At 35.0% G+C, this 23024-nt stretch overlaps 3 protein-coding genes and 1 pseudogene across 4 annotated transcripts; 2 read left to right on the forward strand and 2 right to left on the reverse strand.

The window, feature by feature from the left end:
• Nucleotides 1–2159: 2159 nt before the first annotated feature.
• LOC144568402 (trichohyalin) lies at nt 2160–6239 on the forward strand. Its single transcript, XM_078318749.1, has 7 exons — nt 2160–2588; nt 2812–2927; nt 3017–3135; nt 3220–3382; nt 3663–3880; nt 4180–4546; nt 4997–6239. The coding sequence occupies exons 1-7, from the start codon at nt 2424–2426 to the stop codon at nt 5964–5966; spliced, it is 2118 nt and encodes a 705-aa protein (XP_078174875.1). The 5' UTR covers nt 2160–2423; the 3' UTR covers nt 5967–6239.
• Nucleotides 6240–6761: 522 nt separating this feature from the next.
• Nucleotides 6762–11876, reverse strand: LOC144568515 (Phototropic-responsive NPH3 family protein). The gene is made up of 4 exons (XM_078318876.1): nt 11290–11876; nt 11010–11206; nt 7292–7552; nt 6762–7198 (listed from the first exon to the last, which is right to left on the reverse strand). The coding sequence occupies exons 1-4, from the start codon at nt 11846–11848 to the stop codon at nt 6920–6922; spliced, it is 1296 nt and encodes a 431-aa protein (XP_078175002.1). The 5' UTR covers nt 11849–11876; the 3' UTR covers nt 6762–6919.
• A 6099-nt stretch (nt 11877–17975) lies between these two features.
• LOC144568514 (pentatricopeptide repeat-containing protein At2g29760, chloroplastic pseudogene) lies at nt 17976–20273 on the forward strand (annotated as a pseudogene). Its single transcript, XR_013515674.1, has one exon. The product of XR_013515674.1 is annotated as a pentatricopeptide repeat-containing protein At2g29760, chloroplastic pseudogene (transcript).
• Nucleotides 20274–20638: 365 nt separating this feature from the next.
• LOC144568577 (UDP-glycosyltransferase 73C6-like) lies at nt 20639–22384 on the reverse strand. Its single transcript, XM_078318948.1, has one exon. It carries the CDS (start codon nt 22303–22305, stop codon nt 20803–20805), a length of 1503 nt encoding a protein of 500 aa, XP_078175074.1. The 5' UTR covers nt 22306–22384; the 3' UTR covers nt 20639–20802.
• Nucleotides 22385–23024: the final 640 nt, after the last annotated feature.

Here is a 23024-nt window from a genome sequence, read left to right on the forward strand (position 1 = left end):
AGCGAGCGAGCGCATCGAATTCGCTGTGCAATAATGAGGGTTGGTCGCTTTCTCCAATTCAGTCTTCAGGTACAAGACTCCAACCTCTCTCTTTTCTCTCTTTTCTCTCTTTTCTCTCCCTCGTTCCTTCGCTTTAGAACGGAGGGAATCACCTCCTGCCACGTGTCACTCGGATTTTTCTAAAGTCCGTGCGTTGAATATCCCTTTTGTCTGGTGCGGCCTCCGAATATTCTCTTTTGGGCCTCTTTCTCACCTTTTCTTGGGCCTTAAAGCTGCTCTCTCTCTCTTCTTTTTTTTATTTATTTATTTTTTTTTCACCCCTTTGTTTTCCCTCCCTCGGAAGCTTCTCTCTTCTCTCTGACAGGTGGGTCCCTATCAAGAAGGTCTCCTTTGTCACCGACTTGATAGAGCCAGGTTTAGTTTTGTCTTTTTCTTGAATAGTCAGATGTCAGAACAAGGATGGCAATTAATTTGGAATATACAAATATCAAATTAAAGTGTGCTTTTTAATTTTTAAAAAAAATTCGGAGAATATTAACGGCTACGTTTTCAGCAGATAATTCAGAAAAAAAGAACGGAGGAGAGGTTGTGTGGAATCAAAGGAATGATAAGTTTACCAATTAATGGACCATCAACTCCATCTAATTAATTAATTAATTAAGCTAAATACCGTATGTGCATCCAAGTGGAAATCTAACCGAGATTCTTAATTTAATCATATCTTAGCAACATCTTTATATATATATATATATATCCGATCCAATACTTGATACGATATATATGTATGATAGGACCGCATATATATGCATGTTTGTGCATATACCTTTGTTTAATTAATTAATGACGAACGAACAAACTCTGCTACTGCTACTGTCAAAGGAACTATATATATATATATGTGTGTGTGTGCAGTTTCACTGGTACAGTTCTCGGAACAACAACCTTAATTTTAATTGATAGATAATTAAATATAGCCCAAGGCCCTAGCTATGTGATGCTATGAATAATGAATTGAATCGAGATATGTTTCCTGGCACTCATAAGCTAGCTAGGCAGCATGTATGCAAACCTATTAGTACAAGATATATGCATGCATGGCAGATATATATATATAGACTCAACAAATTAATTAAGCATATACCAATTAATTAAGGATACATTATTATATATTATGTTATACTCTTAATTAATTAATTAATTAATTAGTGACAAACGATCAATTCAAGTATTCTATGATAATGATTATGACACAAAATGGGATAGCAATAGCATTACATACAATTTAGGAAGGGGATCTAATACCCCTAGCAGGATGAGGATGAGGATGAGGATGAGGTTTAAGGGGAAAAGGAACTATATATATATATATATATATATATATAATTAATATATAATTGCTTGCATAATTAAGCATCTTGAGAAGACCCCATGGAATATAATTTTTATCACCTTTATAAATTTACTCTAATAAAGTAGAGGATTCCAAGATTCTCATTAATCGTCAAGCTTAAGTTGCCAACATCTACTTTGTCTTTATGCAACACCAACTAACCCCAAAATATAAAAAAAATATATATATATTAAGTGCCAGTCAGACTAGGTACGTACATCATGTAACTAATGGTGTGGTGAGTCATGTGGGTAAATTAATTCAGGTCAAGGTCATACCCAGTAGAACTAGAACTAGCGAACTCTTTGGGCCCAAATCTCCTCCCATTTCAGCCCATAAAACACTACAGTTTTAATGGGCTTAAATCCCCAGTGCAATTGTTTAATGATGGCGTTTACCAGAATACAAGGCCGGATTTTCACTATGCTCCAAATATCAAATCCACGAATGCTTGGGTTGGTCTCCAACCCAATTTCATGGTGTTTTTTATGATAGTAAAGTAATTAGTGAACACATTTGCGGATTTGCCCCACCAATCATTTCACCGCATTATTCACTCTGCTGACATACCAATACCATGCAACATGGTGGTCCTCTCCAACTAAAAAGCACAACTAGACAAAGATTTTAAATTATCCTCAACAATTCATTTCTTATCTAATAAATTGAACGGTTCATATCATCACGAAGCTTCAAATTTTCGTCACCCAATTGGACAAGATTTGACTGGGCCCCGTAGGCAAGGAAAGGCCAGTTTGAACTTTGAACAGAAACAAATAAATGCATCTGACAGAGAAATTAATGAAACAGCGAGGTAGCAAAGGAATTCCATAATTTGAAAACCCAACGGCTCTCTTTCTCTCTCAGAAAAAAAAAAAAAAAAAAAAAAACTCCTCCGATTCGACCGTTGCCTCTTCTCCCCAAAAATTAACTCTGAGACGCTCCTTTGATCCGTCCAAACTCTTCTGTTTTTTCCTTCTAAATCGATCTATCATTTCCCGTTTCTTCTCTGGGAAATTTCGTCGAACACCTGATGGGAAGCACGAGGATGGTTTTCACAGAGGAAGAGAAAGCCATTGATGGGAACCTAGGTTATCCAAAAGCTTACGCCAAGCTGTGCAAGAGCCCCAATCTTCTTTGTCCGTACATTCATGGACCCCCTTTCACCTTTCTTCCCTACATGCTTCAGCCCCAAGAGGTAGGCACTGTTTGTTTGTTTTGTTTTGTTTTGTTTTGTTTTCTTCTTTTAGGTTTCCCTTCTTTTTCTGTGGGTTTTTTAGTTTACTTTTTGCTTGAAGGAAATATTGTTGGATCTGGATTCTTAACGTGCCCAACAATGCCTGAATGATTTTGTTAGTTTTCTTCTTATTCTTATATTGAGATTGTGAAAACAAAGGGGTAATTTTGATATTATTTTGTAGGCTTTGAAAATAAAGGAAGTAAATGAAATGTTTCCAGTCATAGATCCTGAGGCGATTCCTTCTGTTAACCCTCGAGGATTTGTCAATCTGTTGTGGAAGCAACTTGATCATCTTGGGTTAGTTGAAATTTTCTCAAAATTTCTAACTGTCTCAGGTTAATTTGAAACAGTTTTAATTAATCATCTTTTTTTTTATTTAAAATCAGGAATGCTGGCTTTGACCCATCTCTCTTTCGGGTCGACCCATATGGGAATGTGCTCTACCTCCATGCCGACTCGGCTTCTCCTCTTTCATGGGAAATTGACCATTGGTTCCCTTGTACAAGTGGGTAAAAATCAATTAGATTTGTTTATATATGTCGTTGAGTTAATTTTGTATGAATAATATTATGTATATTTTCAAAATCAGGGGGCGGAAAAACTGTTCCAAGCAATCTGAGAATAGTTCAGTCTCATGTGTGCAAAAAGAAAGGGCACAAGCTGGAGTTCCTTGTCCCATGGTGGGACTTACAAATTGGCATCTCAGTCAACCAGTTCTTGTCAACTTTTGTGTCTAAAGATTCAGACTACAGGTACACTGAATTTTGCCAGAATAAAATATGAAAGCGTCCTTACTTTTCTTCTGGAAGTGAAATTTAGATTTGATAATCTTAACTAGTTCCCAACTATTAAGCACCTGACTATAAACATGGTAACAAAATTTCATTATAGTATACTGTGACCCTTACTCAAAAGTTCATACGAGCTTATGCTCATACAGTTCTACTTGTTTTTTCCCTTACTCAGAGTTCATGGAAGCTTATGCTGATACAGTCCTTCTTGCTTGTTTTTTTAACTTTCATGATTGAGTAGGAAAAGAGCATTTTCTTTTTTATTTGCTGATGGTGGAAATGAAGAACTAAACGCACTTCAATCGGTGGAAGCACATGCATTTCCCCATCATTTTAACGAGGCAAAAAAGAAATCAGGCCTTGCACCAGCTGCCATTGTTTCAACTCGGAGCTCTGACGCATCAGTGCTCAAGCCGGTTGATATAAACAGACCTACTAGACCCACTTATCCCGTAATAGGTACTTATCTTTGTAATTTCATTTATGCTACTGGCATTGAAGTGCTTCTAGTCTTGAAGCATATAAATCAGGTCTGGTACAGATAATGTCCTATAGAGTACATGTCAAGTCTAGTACTGGTATGTGAAATTTTGTATCTGTACCAGTACATACTGTCCGGTTTTAATTTTCTATGGTTCACATTTCAAATCTCTCAACCATTCCTTGTGGTCTTTTGTTACTTGCTTGATTATTAAATTTATGTTTATAATTCAGCACAATGACTACGTAGCTTATTTCTTATTTTATATTTGTGTTAGCTGCTATGAAATTCTCCACCAAGAAAGACAATGGGACCCATGACCCATATATCTCAAAGGAAAACTCCAACCCCAACCTTGACTCAGACCCATACAGTACAAATCCACATTTCTCTATTGCCTTGGCAAGGGATTCACTGAGACAGAGAGATGATGCTAAGAAGAAACAACTAGCTGAGATGGAAGAGATAGATGGAGAGGTTGAGCAATTGAAGGAAAGGAATGAAGTGGAGAGAGTAGAGATTCAGGGATTGGAGGAATTGTTGATAAAGAAAAAACAACGGGCTGAGAAATGCCGGCATTTGGCAGAGGCTCAGGCACAGTACAAATCAATGCTTGAGAAGATGATCAGAGATGCCATGCACCAGTAAGCTGATATTTTTGTTATTAATTTCGAGTCTTTTGATAAGCCTTATCAGGAAGAATGGTTATAAACACTAAAATTTCTAAGGGGCTTGCGTGTAAAAGTAAATTTTTAGCTTAAAATGTTGAGTGAAGCTAGTAGTTAATGAGTTTAACTTCAAAATTTATTGGTTTCGGCGGATTTTAATTCATCATTTGAAGTCAATCCAATAGAATTTTGAGTTAAAATCACCAAATATCTTTGTAAGCTTAAGTTCATACTTAGCAACTCTCGAAGATGTTTTCAATGTCTATTTATTGTCTCATCATGCACAACGCTAATGTACATGAAGCTGCTGGTGTGATTTTACCCGACCTTAAGAAGTACTATGTATATGGTTTAATTTCTAATATGATAAGTCTACAATAAATCATCTTGTAACAATATATATTCTTTATTTCATATATTATATAGGAGTGTTGTTTACAAGGAACAACTGAGGCTGAACCAGGCTGCCAACAATTCTCTCATGGCACGACTGGAGGCGCAAAGATCAATCTGTGACTTGTCAGAGAACGAGCTCCGTCGTAAATTCAAGCAAAGAGATGAAATTGAGACCCAAATCAAACAATTCAGCGACAAACCCCGCAAAAGGTCACGCATAGAGGACAATAATGCCACTTCCACACAGGCAAGGCAGGACCTATACAACAGGTTTCCTTCTAGGAGGCATAGTAGAAAGCCTCTGACAAAGGAACTCCGGGTTTTCCTAGAAGAAGAACAAAGGGCATCAGAGGCTGGTGAAGAAAATTTAATTCTGAAAAAAAATAGGCATAGGAGGTTCTCTGTGGTAGAGAGAGGCAGTACGTCGGTAAATGAGAAACTCGATACTTTATCAATCAGAGATTTCAATGATATAAAGGGTAAAGGACCCATAGCACAAGAACCACCTTACAAGTTGGATATCGAAAAATTGAGGAGGCGTACAATTGATTCAGTATCAAAGAATGAGATAGAAGAGGAAGAAGAAGATCATGGGTACATAAATGAAGTTGGCAGGGAAAATGTAGACAAATGGCTTCAAATGCTAGTTGATGACTTTCAAGAGGATCCCTTAACTGAAGAAATTACTGAGATTGAACAAGCAAACTCAGAGTCAGACTTGAAGCAAACTGAGATGATTGCTGCCAGAAAGAGCTTTCATGTTAGGGAAAGAGAGGAGAGAAAAATAGTGGGGTTGCCGAGGACAGAGAGTGCAAGGGCATTTCGGTCATTACCCTCATCTCCTTCATCTGTTATTTTAGGGATGAGAAAGGGGGTTGATTGCATTGGAAGAAAACCAAAAGTACTAGGAGAGGATGAAGAGTATGGGTATTTGGATTGTTCCGCTTCAACTAACAATGGCAAATTTGTTAAGGCGATCAAGAAGGCATTGATCAAGTAATGTTGTTGCTATCTGTGTTTAGTTAGTGTATGTATATGTTTGATCAAGTGTGTATTTCATTCTATTGTTTGTATTTTGCGGTTGGTGATTGATTGGATTTCTGGTCGAATAAGTTAGCGCTTGGTTGGCTCAAGATTTCTTGTCCTCGCGCTAGTGTATAAATAGTTTGTGAGGTTTGATTGTATTTCGTTTTTTCTTCTCTTCTTTCTTTTTGTGCAATGTAAGAGATTTGATGTTGGTAACTTGGGAGATAAGTGAAGTGTGTTTTTATTCTGTTTTGTCTACTATTATTTGTAATTTTAACACCCAGCAGCAGCTGGAGGGTGGCTGAGAGTTGTAAATTTGTTAAACGTAAAGTTTTGCTCTTCATACAATATTTATGAACCTTTTATGCTTGTTGGATTATTTAGTGTGTACTTGTTGGAGGTTTGGCATGTGGATGTCTTGAATGATGCCTGATGAATAATAAATATAATAAGATAAATAAGAAGGTACGTTTGTATACATAATCACATGATATAATTTTAAAAATGTTTAACAGGTCGCTATTGGTATTTTTGAAAAATTAAATCAATTTGGACAGATCTCATGTGACCGTTTAAACTGTTCCAAAATAGGACCATTTGGCACTAGAACAGACAAAAAGGAAATATGAAATTGCAACCACAGTTTTTGTTTTTAAGAAGAAATTTAGGGGTCAAGTCCCTAGATAAGATTCCATTACACCAACTTGAAGAATAATTACAAACAACACAGTAAAATCAGTAAAAAGGTTACACCAACAAGGAAAGAAGATTACCAAAGTCCTTTATCATACTTGTACAATATAAATATATAATATAATTAACAAAAAGGATGGTACTCCATACTCCAGTTGAAGGGCATTAATTCGTTACTTAAACTTACAAATAAAAGCAATAAAATACAAATAATCAAACAAATACTTTCAACTTTCAAGACAATGACTTACGCCACTTTGTCGGCGTAGCTGTACCAGATGCATGAGCTGCCGGTACCAGCCTTCCTTTTTTGGAGTTGGAAGGTGTCTGCCTCTCGGCCCCACTCTCAGAATCCTCCACTTTCGCCACATCAGCTCCCCCAAAGAAAAATGTACTCCATTTGAAGAAAGCGCCCTTCCTTCTTCTGTCGCTCATCAACCGATCGACGTGTGCTTGTAGCGCATGACACTGCACCTGCAAGCGGGCCACATCCTCCCTTAATCGACGTATCTCCTGCAATTGAAAATATAATATCTTTCTGTTAATATTTTTCATTAGTCATCTCTCAATACTTCAATAGTGAATACTATGCCTCATCAAATTTACCTGTTGATGAGCTAAGGTTTCCCTTTTGGAAGGGCACCGGCCAGGGAGGTCGAGTTGGGACAGATTGGGGCTTCTTGGGCCGGAGAAGGATCCGGTTTGACGATTGAGTTTGGTGTGCTCAGAGAAGAGAACTTGCATCACAGAGCGCACTGGAAGGCGGTCATTTTGTATTGCATGTGCGGACGCCTCTGATGAGAGCTTTCTCGCATCAATGAGTTGGCATAATGTCTTTCTTTCTTCTTTTGTAGTGTTAGGATGGGCCTGAAAAAGTAAAATCAAATCAAATCAAATAAAACTTTAGGAATATATATAAAAGAATATAGGATTCATGGTGAATACAGATTTCAGAACCCTTCATTTTTTTTTTTTTTTTTTTTTTTTGCAGTTTAAGAACCCTTCATTCAATAACCTAAATTTATGTAACAATTGATCAACATTTTTATTTATTATTTTCCTTTACCGTTTTATGTTTTTTTTCAACTCACTGGCACATGTGACTTGATTGTGTGAACCAGCATGAATCCTGCTGATCAGCAAGAGACATGTCATATAACTAGTATTGGCAGAGTTAACACTGTGTGTGTGTGTGTGTGTTGGTCCAAGATCGATTTTGACCACCATCCAGAGATGGTAAGAGATGGTAGAGATGCCTTTTCCTTGGAAAGTTCAAAGCTATGTACTATATTAATAAACTTTTGTAAATAATTTGGATGTATTTCTGTGAAAGCAACTTGTCCGGACTTGTTGACATGTAAACTGATGGTCAGATTAGATACTATTCAAAAAGTGACCAGTATCAGTATGTATGTCAGGCAATGGTTTTTGAGCCTTGTGCACTAGACAGTACAAATATATATATATATATCCAGTTGGTGTAATGGGCCACAGCCACAGGCTCAGCCTACATTGTACAGATTTCTGGGCCCCACCAAATGCATGCCTTTAGGCCTACCCAAAAATTTCAATTTACAAGGTTGTGGTTGTGGTTGTGGTTGTGGTTGTGGTTGTGGTTGTGCAGGTGCAGCTTTATAAACATATTACAATAGTTTCAATATCAAAATAATTGAGAAAGGGAAACAATTAGAAAAAGCCTGACAAAAATTGATGCTTTCGGTTCCCCGAAGAAAAACAGCAATTAAAATGAAATTAAATTGATGGCTTATAGTTATAGTTATAGTTATAGTCTTATAGACATTAATTTATATTGTATCCTCTTTGTATTATGATGTTATCGGTTAGCAACTAGTAAAATTAAAAGAGTAGCTAGGTTAATTAATTAGTATTAGGCCAGCCATGAGCCATGAGCCATGAGCCATGAGCCATGAGCCATGTCATGTGTGAACTGTGAAAGGCCACGTTGGCCTCTGTCTGTGTCCAGTACTGTCCAGGCAAAAAGTGGTCACGCTGAACTGAAGACCTGAGCCTGAGCTACCATGCCTTGATCCATGCGGCGCTGGATTTATAATGGGTCCGTTATGTTATACGATCTAAAAGTAAAAGGGAGGGGGTGGAAGAATTAAATCACCATTTGGAAGGGACCTCTAATCTAATCTAATCTCAGGCATGCATTTATTCAGAAGCAACAGTGAAAACACAAATCATACATGAACATATATACTAATATCAATATATTAATGAGAAGGCCTAATGAAAAGAGAATGCGTATCCTCTGCATTAACTCAAAAAGGAATCTTTTAGTTAATGAATCTGAACCATCTGATTTAAAATAGAGCCAATTCGGCCCCTACTTATGATATAGGGGGGCCTTTAATATTAGTGCGGATCGAGTCTGTACGAATCTTAAAATAGATCGGATGGTCAAGATTTATTAACTCAAAAAAAAATTCTTTTAAGTTAATGCAGAGGACACGAATTCATAAAAAGAGGGAATTTTTTTATCCATAGAAAGTATTAAATTCATACGTACGGAAAACAAAAAGAGTACTTGATTTCCAACAAATCTAGAAATATCTGACTCAATGAGACTCTCAATGGTCCAGATCCATCAATATATTTTATTTTAAAGAAAAAATAGATGTCGATGGAAAATATTTGGAATATGATGTCACAGAAAATCAAATTTTAGGTGGATTGGCCTCAATGGTGAAGATCCAATTCTAGATGGATTTGTCTTAATGATGAAGATCCAAAAATTCAGGCTGATTAAATGTGACAACTTTTTTCTATTGACTTTTAAAAAAAATATTTGAATATGACTTATTGAGTCAATTCCACTTCGTATCTGATAAAATGTGATATACAAATTTATCATTTTTAACTGTTAAAAATACATATATATATATATATATATATCAATGAATCTGAATCATTGAATCTAATTTATATTTTTGAATCTGACTCATTAAACTAGATCTTTTTAGATTTACCGTAAACCAGATACATTTTCTGTTTCCGTATAGATAAAAAATTTCCTGAAAAGAGTAGGCTTCACTTTTGGCATTCCCGGCCCTGTCCTTGGCTTCTAAAAAAGTAAAACTAGAAACGAGTTCAAGCTATTGATTTAGCATTTGACCGTTTCTGTTTGTTTGTTTGTTTGTTCCAATAGATTTTCCTTTTAGATTCGTCACAAGTTGCAATAGAGGCTAGCCCAATGATAACACTATCAAATATCAATGGTCCACAATCTTAACCGTCTGATGGAACTTGGCAGTAAAACATATTTAGGCTATTTTATTTTATTTTATAACATTGTTTATATTTTCAATATTCTTCCAAGAGTAAAATTAGAGTGTTCTTAAGTTTATCAAGTCTCTTTGTGAATTTAATTTGAAAATTTATCGGATTGATTTCAAACGATGAATCTAAACCGTTGAAATCCTTCTATCTTATGAGTGATGCGTCTACATGTAAAAATTTTAAAATTTTAAAATTATTTTGTATATAGTCAAATGGTCAAAAGACGTCAAAAAATAAATGCACTAAAATTAATTTATGAACTTTCTAAGTTTGACCACTTGAATACTAAATTAATTCAAAACTTTAGAAATTTCACATGTAGATGCATCACTCATATATATGATAGAAGGATTTGAATAATTTGGAATTATCGTTTAAAACTAATTCAATAGATTTTAGAGTTGAGTTCACAAAGAAACTTTGTGAACTTAGAACACCCTTAGTTTTGCTCTTCTTTCAATATACATATTACATATTGTTGGTGTAATGCTTTAGTAATAATTTTAAATAGAATAAATTTTGCTTCCTAAACGTGTTTCCAAGTTAAAAAAAAAAAAAAAAAAAAAAAAATTGCTCCTACTATTTGGCTTGCTAGTATATTAAGAAGAGTTTTGAAGATTTAATTTTTCATTCGAACATATAAATAGATAAAAGTCAAGAGTCACGTGCTAAACAATGAAACAAAGCTATGTGCCTATGTTAGGTATGGTCGTACATTTACAAAACCCGTTCCGAATATATAACACCTAACTCAAACCAAATGTAACGGATAAAATTTTACTTATGAAATATTTTTGAATTCTTAATTGTTTTAGAGTGTGTGACAACAGAAACTGACAGCACCACCAACACCAATTAATTAATTAATTAATCCCAGGCGTGCATTTGATTTGGGTATCGATCTGTTGAGTTGAGAATGAATTTCAGAATGAAAGATATAAATTAAGATGTAAAGTATTAATTGTTTGTTTTTGTTAATTTTTTTGCAAGGTTTGAAAAGGGAATAATATATATAACTAACCTTGAGAAAGGTATCAAGAGCCCGGTACAAGCCGTCGTCTGTTGCGCGTGCATGTGCCGGCAATGCACGCGCAAGCTCTTCAAACTCCTTCACACTAAGCCCAGCATCGAGCGCCGCCTCCGCCAGGTATGCATCCACCAGTTTCGCCACCCGGGCCATGCCCGCGCCACTAACCATTTCCTCAGCTGCCAAGAATCCTGCATTAATTTAAGAAATTATCAAATTAATTAATCTGCACTCTGCAATGCAATGCATCAATAATTAATAGAGAAATGAAAACCTTTCACCAGTCGTATGACAAGAGAAACATCGAGCAATGTCCCGGATGTGTGCCCGAAAGCCGGTATCATGACCTCACTCAAGCTCGCCTGCTCAAGTCGTCGACCGGCACGTGCCTCTAGTTCCCTCAGGCTCGCTTGATCGGCCCCAACCATCAACCCGGCCCTTAACAACCTCAGCAAAAAATCACAATTAATCGCCGACTCCATGTCTTTGTTATTCATCTCCGGTGGAAGTGCCGCGATAAGGGATTCAACAAAAAGCCGTTTTTTCAACCACACGGCTGTTGGGCTTTCGGGAGGTGGTGGCGGGCCACTAAAGCGACCGGATGAAGTGGAGGAGAGTTCGGGCAGCCATTTGGAGGCATAATGTGATAAGACGGAGGCGAGAAGGTCAGGCCGGGATGAACTACCGGTTTTAGATTTAATGGCGGAGACGGTTTTTGCAAAATGGTCGACATCTTTCATGGATGCATCGTCGAGCCATTGTTCATTTGATCTTGGGTCATGGGGTGGGGGTGGGGGTGGCGGCTTCTTTGGGCTTTGAACTGGTGATTTCATGATTTTGATTTTGATTTTTGTAAAACTTAAAACTTAAAACTCCAGTCTCCAGTTGAGTGTGAGAAGTGAGATGTCACTTAAATAGTATAGTAATAATAGTAGTAAGGACTAAGGACTAAGGACTAAGGACTAAGGAGAAGAGAAGGTATAAAGGGAAGGGGGGGAGGAAGGCTGGATTATGATATATCATATATTTATATGCTTTCTGTTTCTGTGGCGGATAAACAGTAGTAAAAGAAAAAAAAGACTCTCCTAAAGGCTAAAAGGAAGGGGTAAGAGATCATCTCTGAAATTCTCAGTTATTGCAGAGGAAGCTACGCCTTCATCCATCATCCATGTGATGTCCATGAGCCGATTTTTTTAAAAATACCCAAAAAAAAAATTATTTTATTAAAAATAACCATGTTTTGAGTGAAATTTTAAAAATACCCAGGCCGCAGATTTTTTCTGCGCTTCGGAATTTTTATTCCGGGCTGCGGAAAAAATTTGCGCCCTGAAATTTTTTTTTTTTTTTTTTTTGAATTTTTTATTCCAAGCGCAGATTTTTCTGCAGCCCAGATTTTTTTTTTTTTTTTTTAGAGTTTGGAAAAAAAATATTCATTTGCAGAATCAAAGGAGAAAAAAGCTACTACTAAAGATAGGAGGAAGAAAAAAGCTACTACTAAAGATAGGAAGAAGAAAAAAGCTACTACTAAAGGTGGTAAAAACCCACCTCACACACTAGCACCTTGATTTTTCTTATAAACTCATTTTTTTTAATAATTTATGTCTATGTATATATAATATAAAATATGTATATGTATATATATGTGTATGTATATATAATATAATATGAGGAGGGATCGGATGACACTGTTTTTTGGTGACATCGGATAACATCGTATATTTTTAAAGTTTTCAAAGTCCAAATAGTCGATCCAAACCATTCAACTTGATGGATATGTTAAAATGTGCTTGCAGATCAAATTTTACATTTTTTGGAATTTTTTTACTATTTATTAAGTATTTAACAAAATCGCTATATTCAGACCATTGAATTTTTGTACCCATCTTAATAAATAGTAAAAAATTCAGAAAAATATAAAATTTGATCTACAAGCACATTTTAACATATCCATCAAGTTGAACGGTTTGGATCGACTGTTTGGACTTTGAAAGTACACGGTGTCATTTTATGTCACCAAAAAACGATGTCATCCGATCCCTCCTCATATAAAATATGTATATGTATATATATGTACATGTATATATAATATTATATGTATATATAATATATGTATATGTATATATGTGTATATAATTTATGTATATGTATGTATGTGTATATAATATATGTATATGTATATAATATTTATGTATATGTATATATAAATATACATATATATGTATATAATATTTATGTATATGTATATGTATAGATATGTATATGTATATAATATTTATGTATATTTATATAATATTTATGTTTATGTATATGTATATGTATATATTTTTTTTAATTTTTTTTTAGAGTTTGGAGAAAGAAAATATCCATGGTTTGATTTTTTTTTTTATAAAATCATTTTTTTTAATAATATATGTGTATGTATATATAATATAATATATGTATATGTATATGTATATGTATATGGAGTAAGGCTTGGGTGCTATGGATAGCATAGAGGCCTACGGTGCTACGGCTCAATATTCGAGTTTTTAAAATTCTAACGGTCGATCCGAACCGTTCATCTTGTTCTCCATATTAATATGTGTTTGGAGATCAAATTTTACATTTTTTGAATTTTTTTTACTATTTGTTTAGCTAGGTAAAAAATCACTTGATCTAAAAAATTCTGCACGATTCAGATATTTGATTTTCTACCTATCTAAAAAAATAGTAAAAAATTTCCAAAAAATGTAAAATTTGGTCACCAAACACTTATTAATATGGAGAACAAGATGAACGGTTCGGATCGACTGTTAGGATTTTAAAAACTCGAATATTAAGCCGTAGCACCGTAGCCCTCTATGCTATCCATAGCACCCAAGCCTTACTCATGTATATGTATATGTATATATAATATATGTGTATATAATATACGTATAACTCATTTTTTTTTATAATATATGTATAATATATGTATATGTATATATATATGTATATGTATAGATATGTATATGTGTATACATAAATATTATATACATATACATATACATATATTATACATATATTATATTATATATACATATACATATATTATTAAAAAAAATGAGTTTATAAAAAAAAATCAAACCATGGATATTTTCTTTCTCCAAACTCTAAAAAAAAAATTTAAAAAAATTTAAAAAAATATATACATATACATATACATATACATATACATATACATATACATATACATATACATATACATATACATATACATATACATATACATATACATATACATATACATATACATATACATATACATAAACATAAATATTATATAAATATACATAAATATTATATACATATACATATCTATACATATACATATACATATACATATACATATACATATACATATACATATACATATACATATACATATACATATACATATACATAAATATTATATACATATACATATATTATACATATATTATAAAAAAAAGAGTTATACATATATTATATACACATATATACATATACATATATTATATAGAGATAGGCTAATATCAAAACGTTTGCACCAACCCCTCCCGTGCAACCAAGTCATTTTCCGATTTGCAAAGTCCAAACGACCGATCCGAACCGTTAGATGTTTAATCCATATTGAAATGTGCTTGGAGACCAAAATTTACATTTTTTGGAATTTTTTTGCTATTTATTAAGATGGTTTGAAAATCGCTGTTTTTATTAAAATTCTGCACCACTGGAAAACAGCGATTTCAAACCATCTTAATAAATAGCAAAAAAATTCCAAAAAATGTAAAATTTGGTCTCCAAGCACATTTCAATATGGATTAAACATCTAACGGTTCGGATCGGTCGTTTGGACTTTGCAAATCGGAGAACCGAACCGTTTGTTCCTGAGTCCAGGAACAAACGTTTTGATATTAGCCAATCTCATATTATATATACATATAATATTATATATACATGTACATATATTATATTATATATACATACACATATATTATTAAAAAAAATGAGTTTATAAAAAAAATCCAACCATGGATATTTTTTTCTCCAAACTCTAAAAAAAATAAATGTCGGGGTGCAAATTTTTTCCGCGGCCCGGAATAAAAATTTCGGAGCGCAGAAAAAATCTGCGGCCTGGGTATTTTTAAAATTTCACTCAAAACATGGTTATTTTTAAGAAATAATTTTTTTTTGGGTATTTTTAAAAAAATCGGGTCCATGAGTGACAGGTATACTTAATTTTATAATATTATATATATTCTTCAACTTAATTGTTTGCATATAATTAATGCAAATTCGGTAGGGGACAGAATAATGAAATTTTATGATGTGATATAATATAATTTTTTTTACTTCCAATTAACACAAATAGTGTTACTTTGATATATACTAACTAAGCTTTATCTTTATATATATTTATATATATTATGAAAAAAAATTAACATAATTGACAATATGTACGCACTAACATGTGATGTGATGTGTATATGTGATAAAAAATGCAATGAGAAGTTGATATTAACCTTGGTATTTATTTGCATAGCTTGAAAATTCAAAAGTAATATTTTTTTTTATATAAATTGCAAAGACGTGGGTTAACCATGCAAAATTGTAGAGGATTTTGACATTCGTGTTGGTGTTTGCGTGTGTGAATGTTTCATGTTTGTGCGCAAGGGAAGGAGAGAGAGAGAGAGCCAAGGGTTTCGATTTGTCTGTGATTATGTTAGGTTTAGTTCACGTGGCAACGATACTGTGTAAAAAAGAGTAGCCTTTTCCTTTTTATTAGATGCTAGACTTTTTGGCTCTTATATATTATGATCTTTTTGGCTTTTAAGATTATTATTACATTGTATCTTCACATTAAGAGCTAGCATTTGGTTTGAAATTCAAATGATAGAAATTATTTGTTATAATAACAAAATATCAACTAGTTAGATAGTTTGATCTCAAACATTACTTTTAAAAAAAAAATCATTCTTTCACATTATTATTTTTTATTATTTTTTTACTTTGAAATTTGAACTTAATACATTTTTCTGGAAAGAGGAACAATAGTTTACCTTACCGAGGAAAAATATGCCTTTTCACAATAGCCCTCCATGAAATATAGAATTGACTGTAAATTTAAGATTTTAAACAGAGGACATTTTATAAATCGGCTGTTTATTAATTACAGATTTTACAGCACGTACGTATTCAGTGGCGTAGCCAGGATTTTCATTAGGGCTAGGCAAAATAAATTATTATTATATTAATAATAATAATTATTTTATTTAAATAATTAAATTATAAAATATTATTAAATAATTTTCATTGGAAGCGGAATCGGTAATTAACCATGAATTAAAATCGAGAAAATTGGTAGAAATCCATCGAATTAGATCGAAAACTCGATTTTTTTGAAAGTTTACTTTGAAGCATAGTTCACAAGACTCTTTTATTAAAATTCAGCTCATTTTGAATAGTTAAACATAATAAAAATATTTTAATGCATTACATTAAATTTCATTATATTACTTTATAAAATATTTTAGTCTATTACTTTCACAAAAAATAACAAATTTGTGGTCCCACGATCATACCATTCTTATTAACCTTTTTCTTGTCAGAATATTTCAAAATAAATTGATGAAAGACTATCAAAATTGTAACGACTCGGCCAATTTCACTAATCAAGAGTTTTGACTCAGTCAGGAGTAGACAAAACTCAAATCCAGAGATAGACAAAACCTAAATCCAAACCAACTATATACGAACTTGGTACCGTATTTCAAAATCCAGGGGTAGGCGGCTGCCTACCCCTGGATCCAGGTGGCTCCGCCACTGTACGTATTGATTTCGATGGGGATAATTAAAGGCGGTTGGGTATATATATAATACAGCCAGGTAACATATATATATATCACAAGAGAAACAGTCAGAGAATTAATGTTTGTCTTGATTGTGATGTGCATTATTGGATATTTGGATGGAATCGAAGAGAAATTAAGGGGTTTAAACGGGAGATGTAGCATGCAGTAACATGGTGCCATTGCCATATATGGTTGGGTTAAATTGCAAAATCCATGAGAAGACAAGACAGGTAGGAATGTAGTAGGAATAATGAATTAGGATGGCCATTTGGATAAAGACAAGAACCAACCTCGATCCTTCATGATTGATGATTAATTACTATATATATATATATATATATCATGCTAAATGATTTGTTTATCCTATTCTCTAACAATTCATATTCATGTTTGCTTTGCTGATTTCTAGGCTTAGGAGTTAGGAGGGCAGGGCAGGGCGCGCACTGCCATTTGTTTTTGTTTTTGTTTTTTACATTTGACTGACACGACACGACACGGAGACCAGAAAAGAAATTGACTCACAAAAAGGTTCAAGTTAAAATAGTTAATCGTGCACAAGGACAAAGGAGAGATTAAAAAATAAATTACCCTTTTTTTTTTTTTTGGAAGGGGCCAAGGGGGTGGAGGAGAATAGAGATAAAGAGATGACAAAAACCACCATTAATGCCCGGTTCGAAATTCGCATTCTACACAGTACGATTGGTACAAAAAAATCTCTGTCAGAGTTTGTAAGGAATACTCGCGAGCCGAGTACAGCCAATACTGACTGTATTATGGTTATGGACCATGGTATGGTATTTGTCTCTACGTATTTTGTTATATATCAATATATGTCGCCTAGGCCTAGCTAGTAAATATTCCTCTTCCTATTATATAAGATAGATATGGTATGGTATTTCGTCTGGAACCGAACCAGCTTTTAAATGGATCATGTAAAGGCCTTACATTACATAGGCCCATATCAGATATGATTCTTAGCCCAACATTGAGCCCAATATCGGATTCAAGAAAGAGGGGAACGCCTATCTATCGAAAATCAAATTCTTATTTGTTTTGTTTTGTTGATGACTTGATGCCATCCATAGGCCATAGCTGATTGGTGACCAAATGGCTACATTTCGACCTCAAAAGAACTACCACCACCGCTCTCTTTCTCTTTCTCTTACCTCTCTCCTGAGCCAGTGCAAGACTATGAGGCAATTCAAACAGATCCACTCTCAAGCCATCCGTACCGGCCTGGCTACCTCCCCATCAATCCAGCGCCAACTCCTTTCCTTCTCTGCTTCTCAACCCTGGACTGACATGCTCTATGCACAACTCCTCTTCGATCAAATTTCCAACCCAGATCTATCTCACTGGAATGCCTTACTTCAAGCCTACTCCACCCACAATTCCTCCCAATCAGCTGTCATCATCTATATTCGCATGATTTCTAGAGGATTCAAACCTAATACACATACTTTCACCTCCTTGCTCAAGGGTTTCACTCTAAAAACTGCCATTCATTTTGGTGATGAGATTCATGCCCAATTGTTCAAATTTGGGTTGGGGTCTGACGAAATTTTGAGAAGCTTGTTGGTTGTCATGTATACATTGACAGGGGAGGTTGATGATGCCTGTCGACTCATTGATACAAATTCCAAGGGAGACGCAGACGTGACTCTGTGGAACAACTTTATCTCTTCTTATTCTCAGAACAATAGGTTTGCTGACTCATGTAAGCTTTTTAAAGATATGGTTACAAAAAATGTGACGCCCAATTTGGTGACTTGTATTTCCATTCTTTTGGCTTGTGCAAAGTTGAAAGATCTGGAACTCGGAGTGCAAGTGCACTCACATGCCAAGGAACAAGGGATGTTCCCTAATTTGAAATTAGAGAATGCATTGATTACTATGTACACTGAGTGTGGTGCTATTGGCTCTGCAAGTAGACTGTTTGATGGAATGACGGAGAGAGATTTGGCTTCTTGGTCTTCATTGATTACTGCACTAGTGAGGTCTCACCAGATAGATCATGCCAGGTTACTGTTCGATCAAATGCCTGAAAGAGATGTTCTTTGTTGTACCACTATGATTGATGCATATGTGAAAACAAGTTGCTTTGAGGAGGCCCTGGAGATTTTTCAAACAGTACAGACCGGAGATCACGACCTTGGTGCATTATCTGTGGTTAATGTTTTAACTGCCTGTGCTGAGTTAGGAGCTCTTGAGACAGGGGAATGGGTTAGATGTTTCTTGGATAGAAAAAAAATAAACGTGAATGTTTCTATTGGAAATGCTCTCATTGATATGTATGCAAAATGTGGGACCATTGGCAATGCAATGTGGATTTTTGACAAAATGCATCAGAGAGATATGTACACATGGAATACAGTTATTGCTGGTTTAGCAATCAATGGTTATGGAGAGAAAGCCCTTGACATGTTCCATGAAATGATCAAGTCAGGTGAAAGACCTGACGAGGTCACTTTTTCTAGTGTCTTCACAGCCTGTGCAAATTCAGGTTTGATAGATGAAGGAAGGGAGCTATTTGTTAGCATGATCAGTAGTTATGATATAATGCCTAATGTGATCCATTATTGTTGCATGATTGACCTCTTATGCCGAACCGGGAGGCTAAAAGAGGCACTAGAGACCATATCAAACATACCTATGAGACCTAGTGCCGACATTTTTGCCACATTTCTTGGCACATGCAATGCTTTAGGGAGTACAGAAATGGGTGAATTTGCAGCTCAACACCTAATTGAGTTAAACCCTGATGATATTACAGCATATGCACTACTATATAATTTTTATGGAAAGTGTAATAGGTTGGAAGATCAGCTTAGAATCAGAGATATGGTACTGGCAAAAGGTATCAACAAAGAACCAGGTTGTAGTTTTATTGAGGTGAAAAAGATTGTACACAAGTTTGAGTCTGGTGCTGGGTCCCACCCGCAAATTAAACAGATTCGCTCGAAATTAGAAGAGATAAATGGCAAGCTGAAAGTATTTGGTTACACCTCTGATGGTTTTGAGCTTTTTGCTGAGGCGGTCTCAGGAAAGGTCTTTTGGCATAGTGAGAAGGTGGCTTTGGCCTTTGGATTGCTCAGCTCTGATCCGTTTGCAACTATACGAATTGTGAAGAATTTTAGGATATGTGCAGATTGTCATAAAGCGATAAAGATGCTTTCGAAAATATACAGCAGGGAGATTGTACTGAGAGATAGAATCAGGATTCACCATTTTAAGAATGGCTCATGCTCGTGTACAGACTATCAGTGATGAATTTTGTAGTAGGAAAATATTATTTTTTTCTTTTATGAAATTGTCTCCTTGTAACATGGTGAGTAAATTTTATGGAGTTAATGTTGGGACAAGGTAAATATATACAAAAGACTGCATACCAGTTTATTTTGGTTCCTATCTGTTACTGTTTACTAAATGTAACTGGTACATGTGGTTTTGACTAAAGGATTGCACATCTTAGAAATTAGAAGAGATAAATGCCAAACTGAAGTACAAGTTAACAAATGAATATATATAACTGATCTAGGGGTTAAAATGATAATTAAAAGGAAAAAGAAAAACATAGTTTCATGGTATTTTACTATTTTAGGGACTGCAGATGTATAGGACTACGGGCATTCTCATCAAAAATAAAATTATGTTTTTTTATTTTTTATTTATTCTTTTTCTTTTCTTTTTGTAAACAGAAGTACATATAAGATACCAAAATAATCATGATTCTAGTAAGGACAAGAACCTAATATATTTCCAAAGCAAACAACTAGAAATTCTTTTTAGTCCATCAAGTTGCATATAACAAAAAGATTTTAATTACGTTAAGCAAACACTGTATCGTACAACCTACATCAGAAAAATAATTCATGCTACTTCAATTTCAGGAAATAGTAAACTAAACTATCAAACAAACAATGTAAATATACAATCTATGCTTCAACTGCACTTGTCTTCGCTGTATCCCCATACTCGATCAATTCTATTAAGTTATTAGAAGATGAGCCTCCCTTATCCATGGCTTTTCTAGCTATCCTTGCTAGCTCTCTAGCCTTTTCTCTTATCTCCTCCCCTCCATCCATCAATTCCGACACGACCTTCGCCACATCCTTCCTCTCCACCATCACATTATTATTATTATTATTATTATTATTATTATCATCGTCTTCGACATCTCTTGCCCAATTATTAGGATACTGTACACCGATCTTCACACCTATTTTAAGTATTTCGACTACCAGCATCTCGTTCAGGAACTGATCTGCAAAGTGGGGCCATGTTATCATAGGCACGCCCGTGCATATACTCTCTAAAATCGAGTTCCAACCACAGTGCGTCAGAAAACCTCCTATGGCTCGATGAGACAAGATCATCATCTGTGGGGCCCATCCTTTGATTATCAAACCTCGATCATGGACCCTCTCCTCAAAACCGTCCGAGAGCCATTCTAAAACATCAGTAGATTTGTCGCCGGCCTTTATTACCCACACAAACGGCCTACCAGAGGCCTCTAACCCCAACCCGATCTCAGCCAGTTGTGACAATGTTGTTTGTGCGAGGCTTCCAAAGCTTACATAAACAACTGAAGCCGGCTTTTGCAAGTCAAGCCAACACAAGCAATCATCCTCATCAATTGATGCCTTATTTCCTCTTTCAGACATTTCATTGGTGTTCCTATTACATAGCAGCATCGGTCCAATCGTCCATATCTTTTGCCCTGCGGTTTTTGCATAAGAGTCTATGTACAAAGGTTCCAATTCATAGAAACTATTTACCACAACACCATCAGCACTTCTTTCTTCTTGTAGCCTCTTTTCTAAAAATTTCTCCATTCCCGGCCTTTGGACGCCTATTGGTGATTTGGCCTTTGTCATCTCGAGCAGATGTGGAAACCCCGGTATTTTGACAATTTCTTTATCATCTTTTACATCACTAAAGATATTTTGATGTCGAATAATGTATGATGCAAGGTTTGGGAACACACCAGAACCATTGAAGGTTAGTCTTGGGATGCTGAGTTCTCTTGCAACATCACCCACCCATGGTTGATTCATATCAGCTATTATACAAGTCGGCGGGGGATATTTCTCCTTTAGACATGATATTAGCGAATCCTTGAGCATTGCACATGCATTAACAAACTTAATAATCTGGTCCGATCCAGAAAGCATATCTGCACTCTCAGAACCTTCCGGCAAACCGACTTTCTCACAAGGGAATTCAAGCTTCAGAAAGTCGATTGGAAGTTGGGATTCTCTTATCTTTTCAATTATTGTTTTGATTCTCAATGCATTGACGGGAGTTGTGACGAAGGTGACGGTTGCACCATGCTCAGCTAGTAGACGGGCCATGTCGACCATGGGAATCATATGGCCTTGTGCCATGAGTGGGACCAGAACAAAATAAGGTTTCGGTTCTGAATCAACGGTATCCATGGCTAGTGATATGATGAACAAGTAAATTTGTTATATGTGAAAATAAGAATGAAAGTGGAAGTAAATTTGAAGTTGGTAATGGTACCTATCTATGATATGAAATGATATGGTTTGGTGTATAGGTCAGCGTCAGCTACTTGGAAGAGATCCAAATCTTCTGAGGTTGATTCAATTTTGGCTGCTATTTTTTTTCTTATCCTTTTGGATGTATCATGCATCATGTATATATTATATAATCACATGTCGCCAACTCTTTTGTCTGTTAATTTTTTTTTTTTTGAAGAAAGTGTTAGAAATGTACTTAAAGGCCAAAATATGTTGGGCCATATTAATAATTCATATTGGATCAGGTTTTATTGGACTGAGCCCAAATTTCTGTTATCATCTGATCTGATCAGGTCAGAATAAGATCTTAAGAGGCTCAGCTAGGGGTGCAAACGGATCGGATACTGAGAATTCACATCCTCTGAGATATCTCATATTTTGCATGACTTTTTGGAAAATCGCAACCGTTACAATACGCTATGAGCGAATCTCAAAGCTGAAATAATACTGCCCCCCTAGGTCACCCTGAATACGCACTGGACACGTTGGTCACCCAAAATTTGAGATATCTCAAAGGATACGCACTCGGATACGGGTCAGATAGTGGTAAAACTATATCTGTATCCGTTTTAATTTTTCAGCTACGGATCGAATATTAGACGGATACGTACAGA

Source organism: Carex rostrata, chromosome 17 (assembly GCF_964058835.1).
Source record: "Carex rostrata chromosome 17, lpCarRost1.2, whole genome shotgun sequence".
Lineage (NCBI taxonomy): Eukaryota > Viridiplantae > Streptophyta > Magnoliopsida > Poales > Cyperaceae > Carex > Carex rostrata.

Bases quoted from the DNA above. Each gene is read 5' to 3' on its own strand.
- LOC144568402 (XM_078318749.1), top strand. From the start codon at position 2,424: ATGGGAAGCACGAGGATGGTTTTCACAGAGGAAGAGAAAGCCATTGAT. The intron at 3,136-3,219 runs GTGGGTAAAAAT...TTTCAAAATCAG, and splicing joins CCATTGGTTCCCTTGTACAA to GGGGCGGAAAAACTGTTCCA. The intron at 3,881-4,179 runs GTACTTATCTTT...TATTTGTGTTAG, and splicing joins ACCCACTTATCCCGTAATAG to CTGCTATGAAATTCTCCACC.
- LOC144568577 (XM_078318948.1), bottom strand. From the start codon at position 22,305: ATGGATACCGTTGATTCAGAACCGAAACCTTATTTTGTTCTGGTCCCA.
- LOC144568515 (XM_078318876.1), bottom strand. From the start codon at position 11,848: ATGAAATCACCAGTTCAAAGCCCAAAGAAGCCGCCACCCCCACCCCCA. The intron at 7,553-11,009 runs GTTAGTTATATA...TTACTTTTTCAG, and splicing joins CTCTTGATACCTTTCTCAAG to GCCCATCCTAACACTACAAA. The intron at 7,199-7,291 runs GTAAATTTGATG...TTTCAATTGCAG, and splicing joins AAACCTTAGCTCATCAACAG to GAGATACGTCGATTAAGGGA.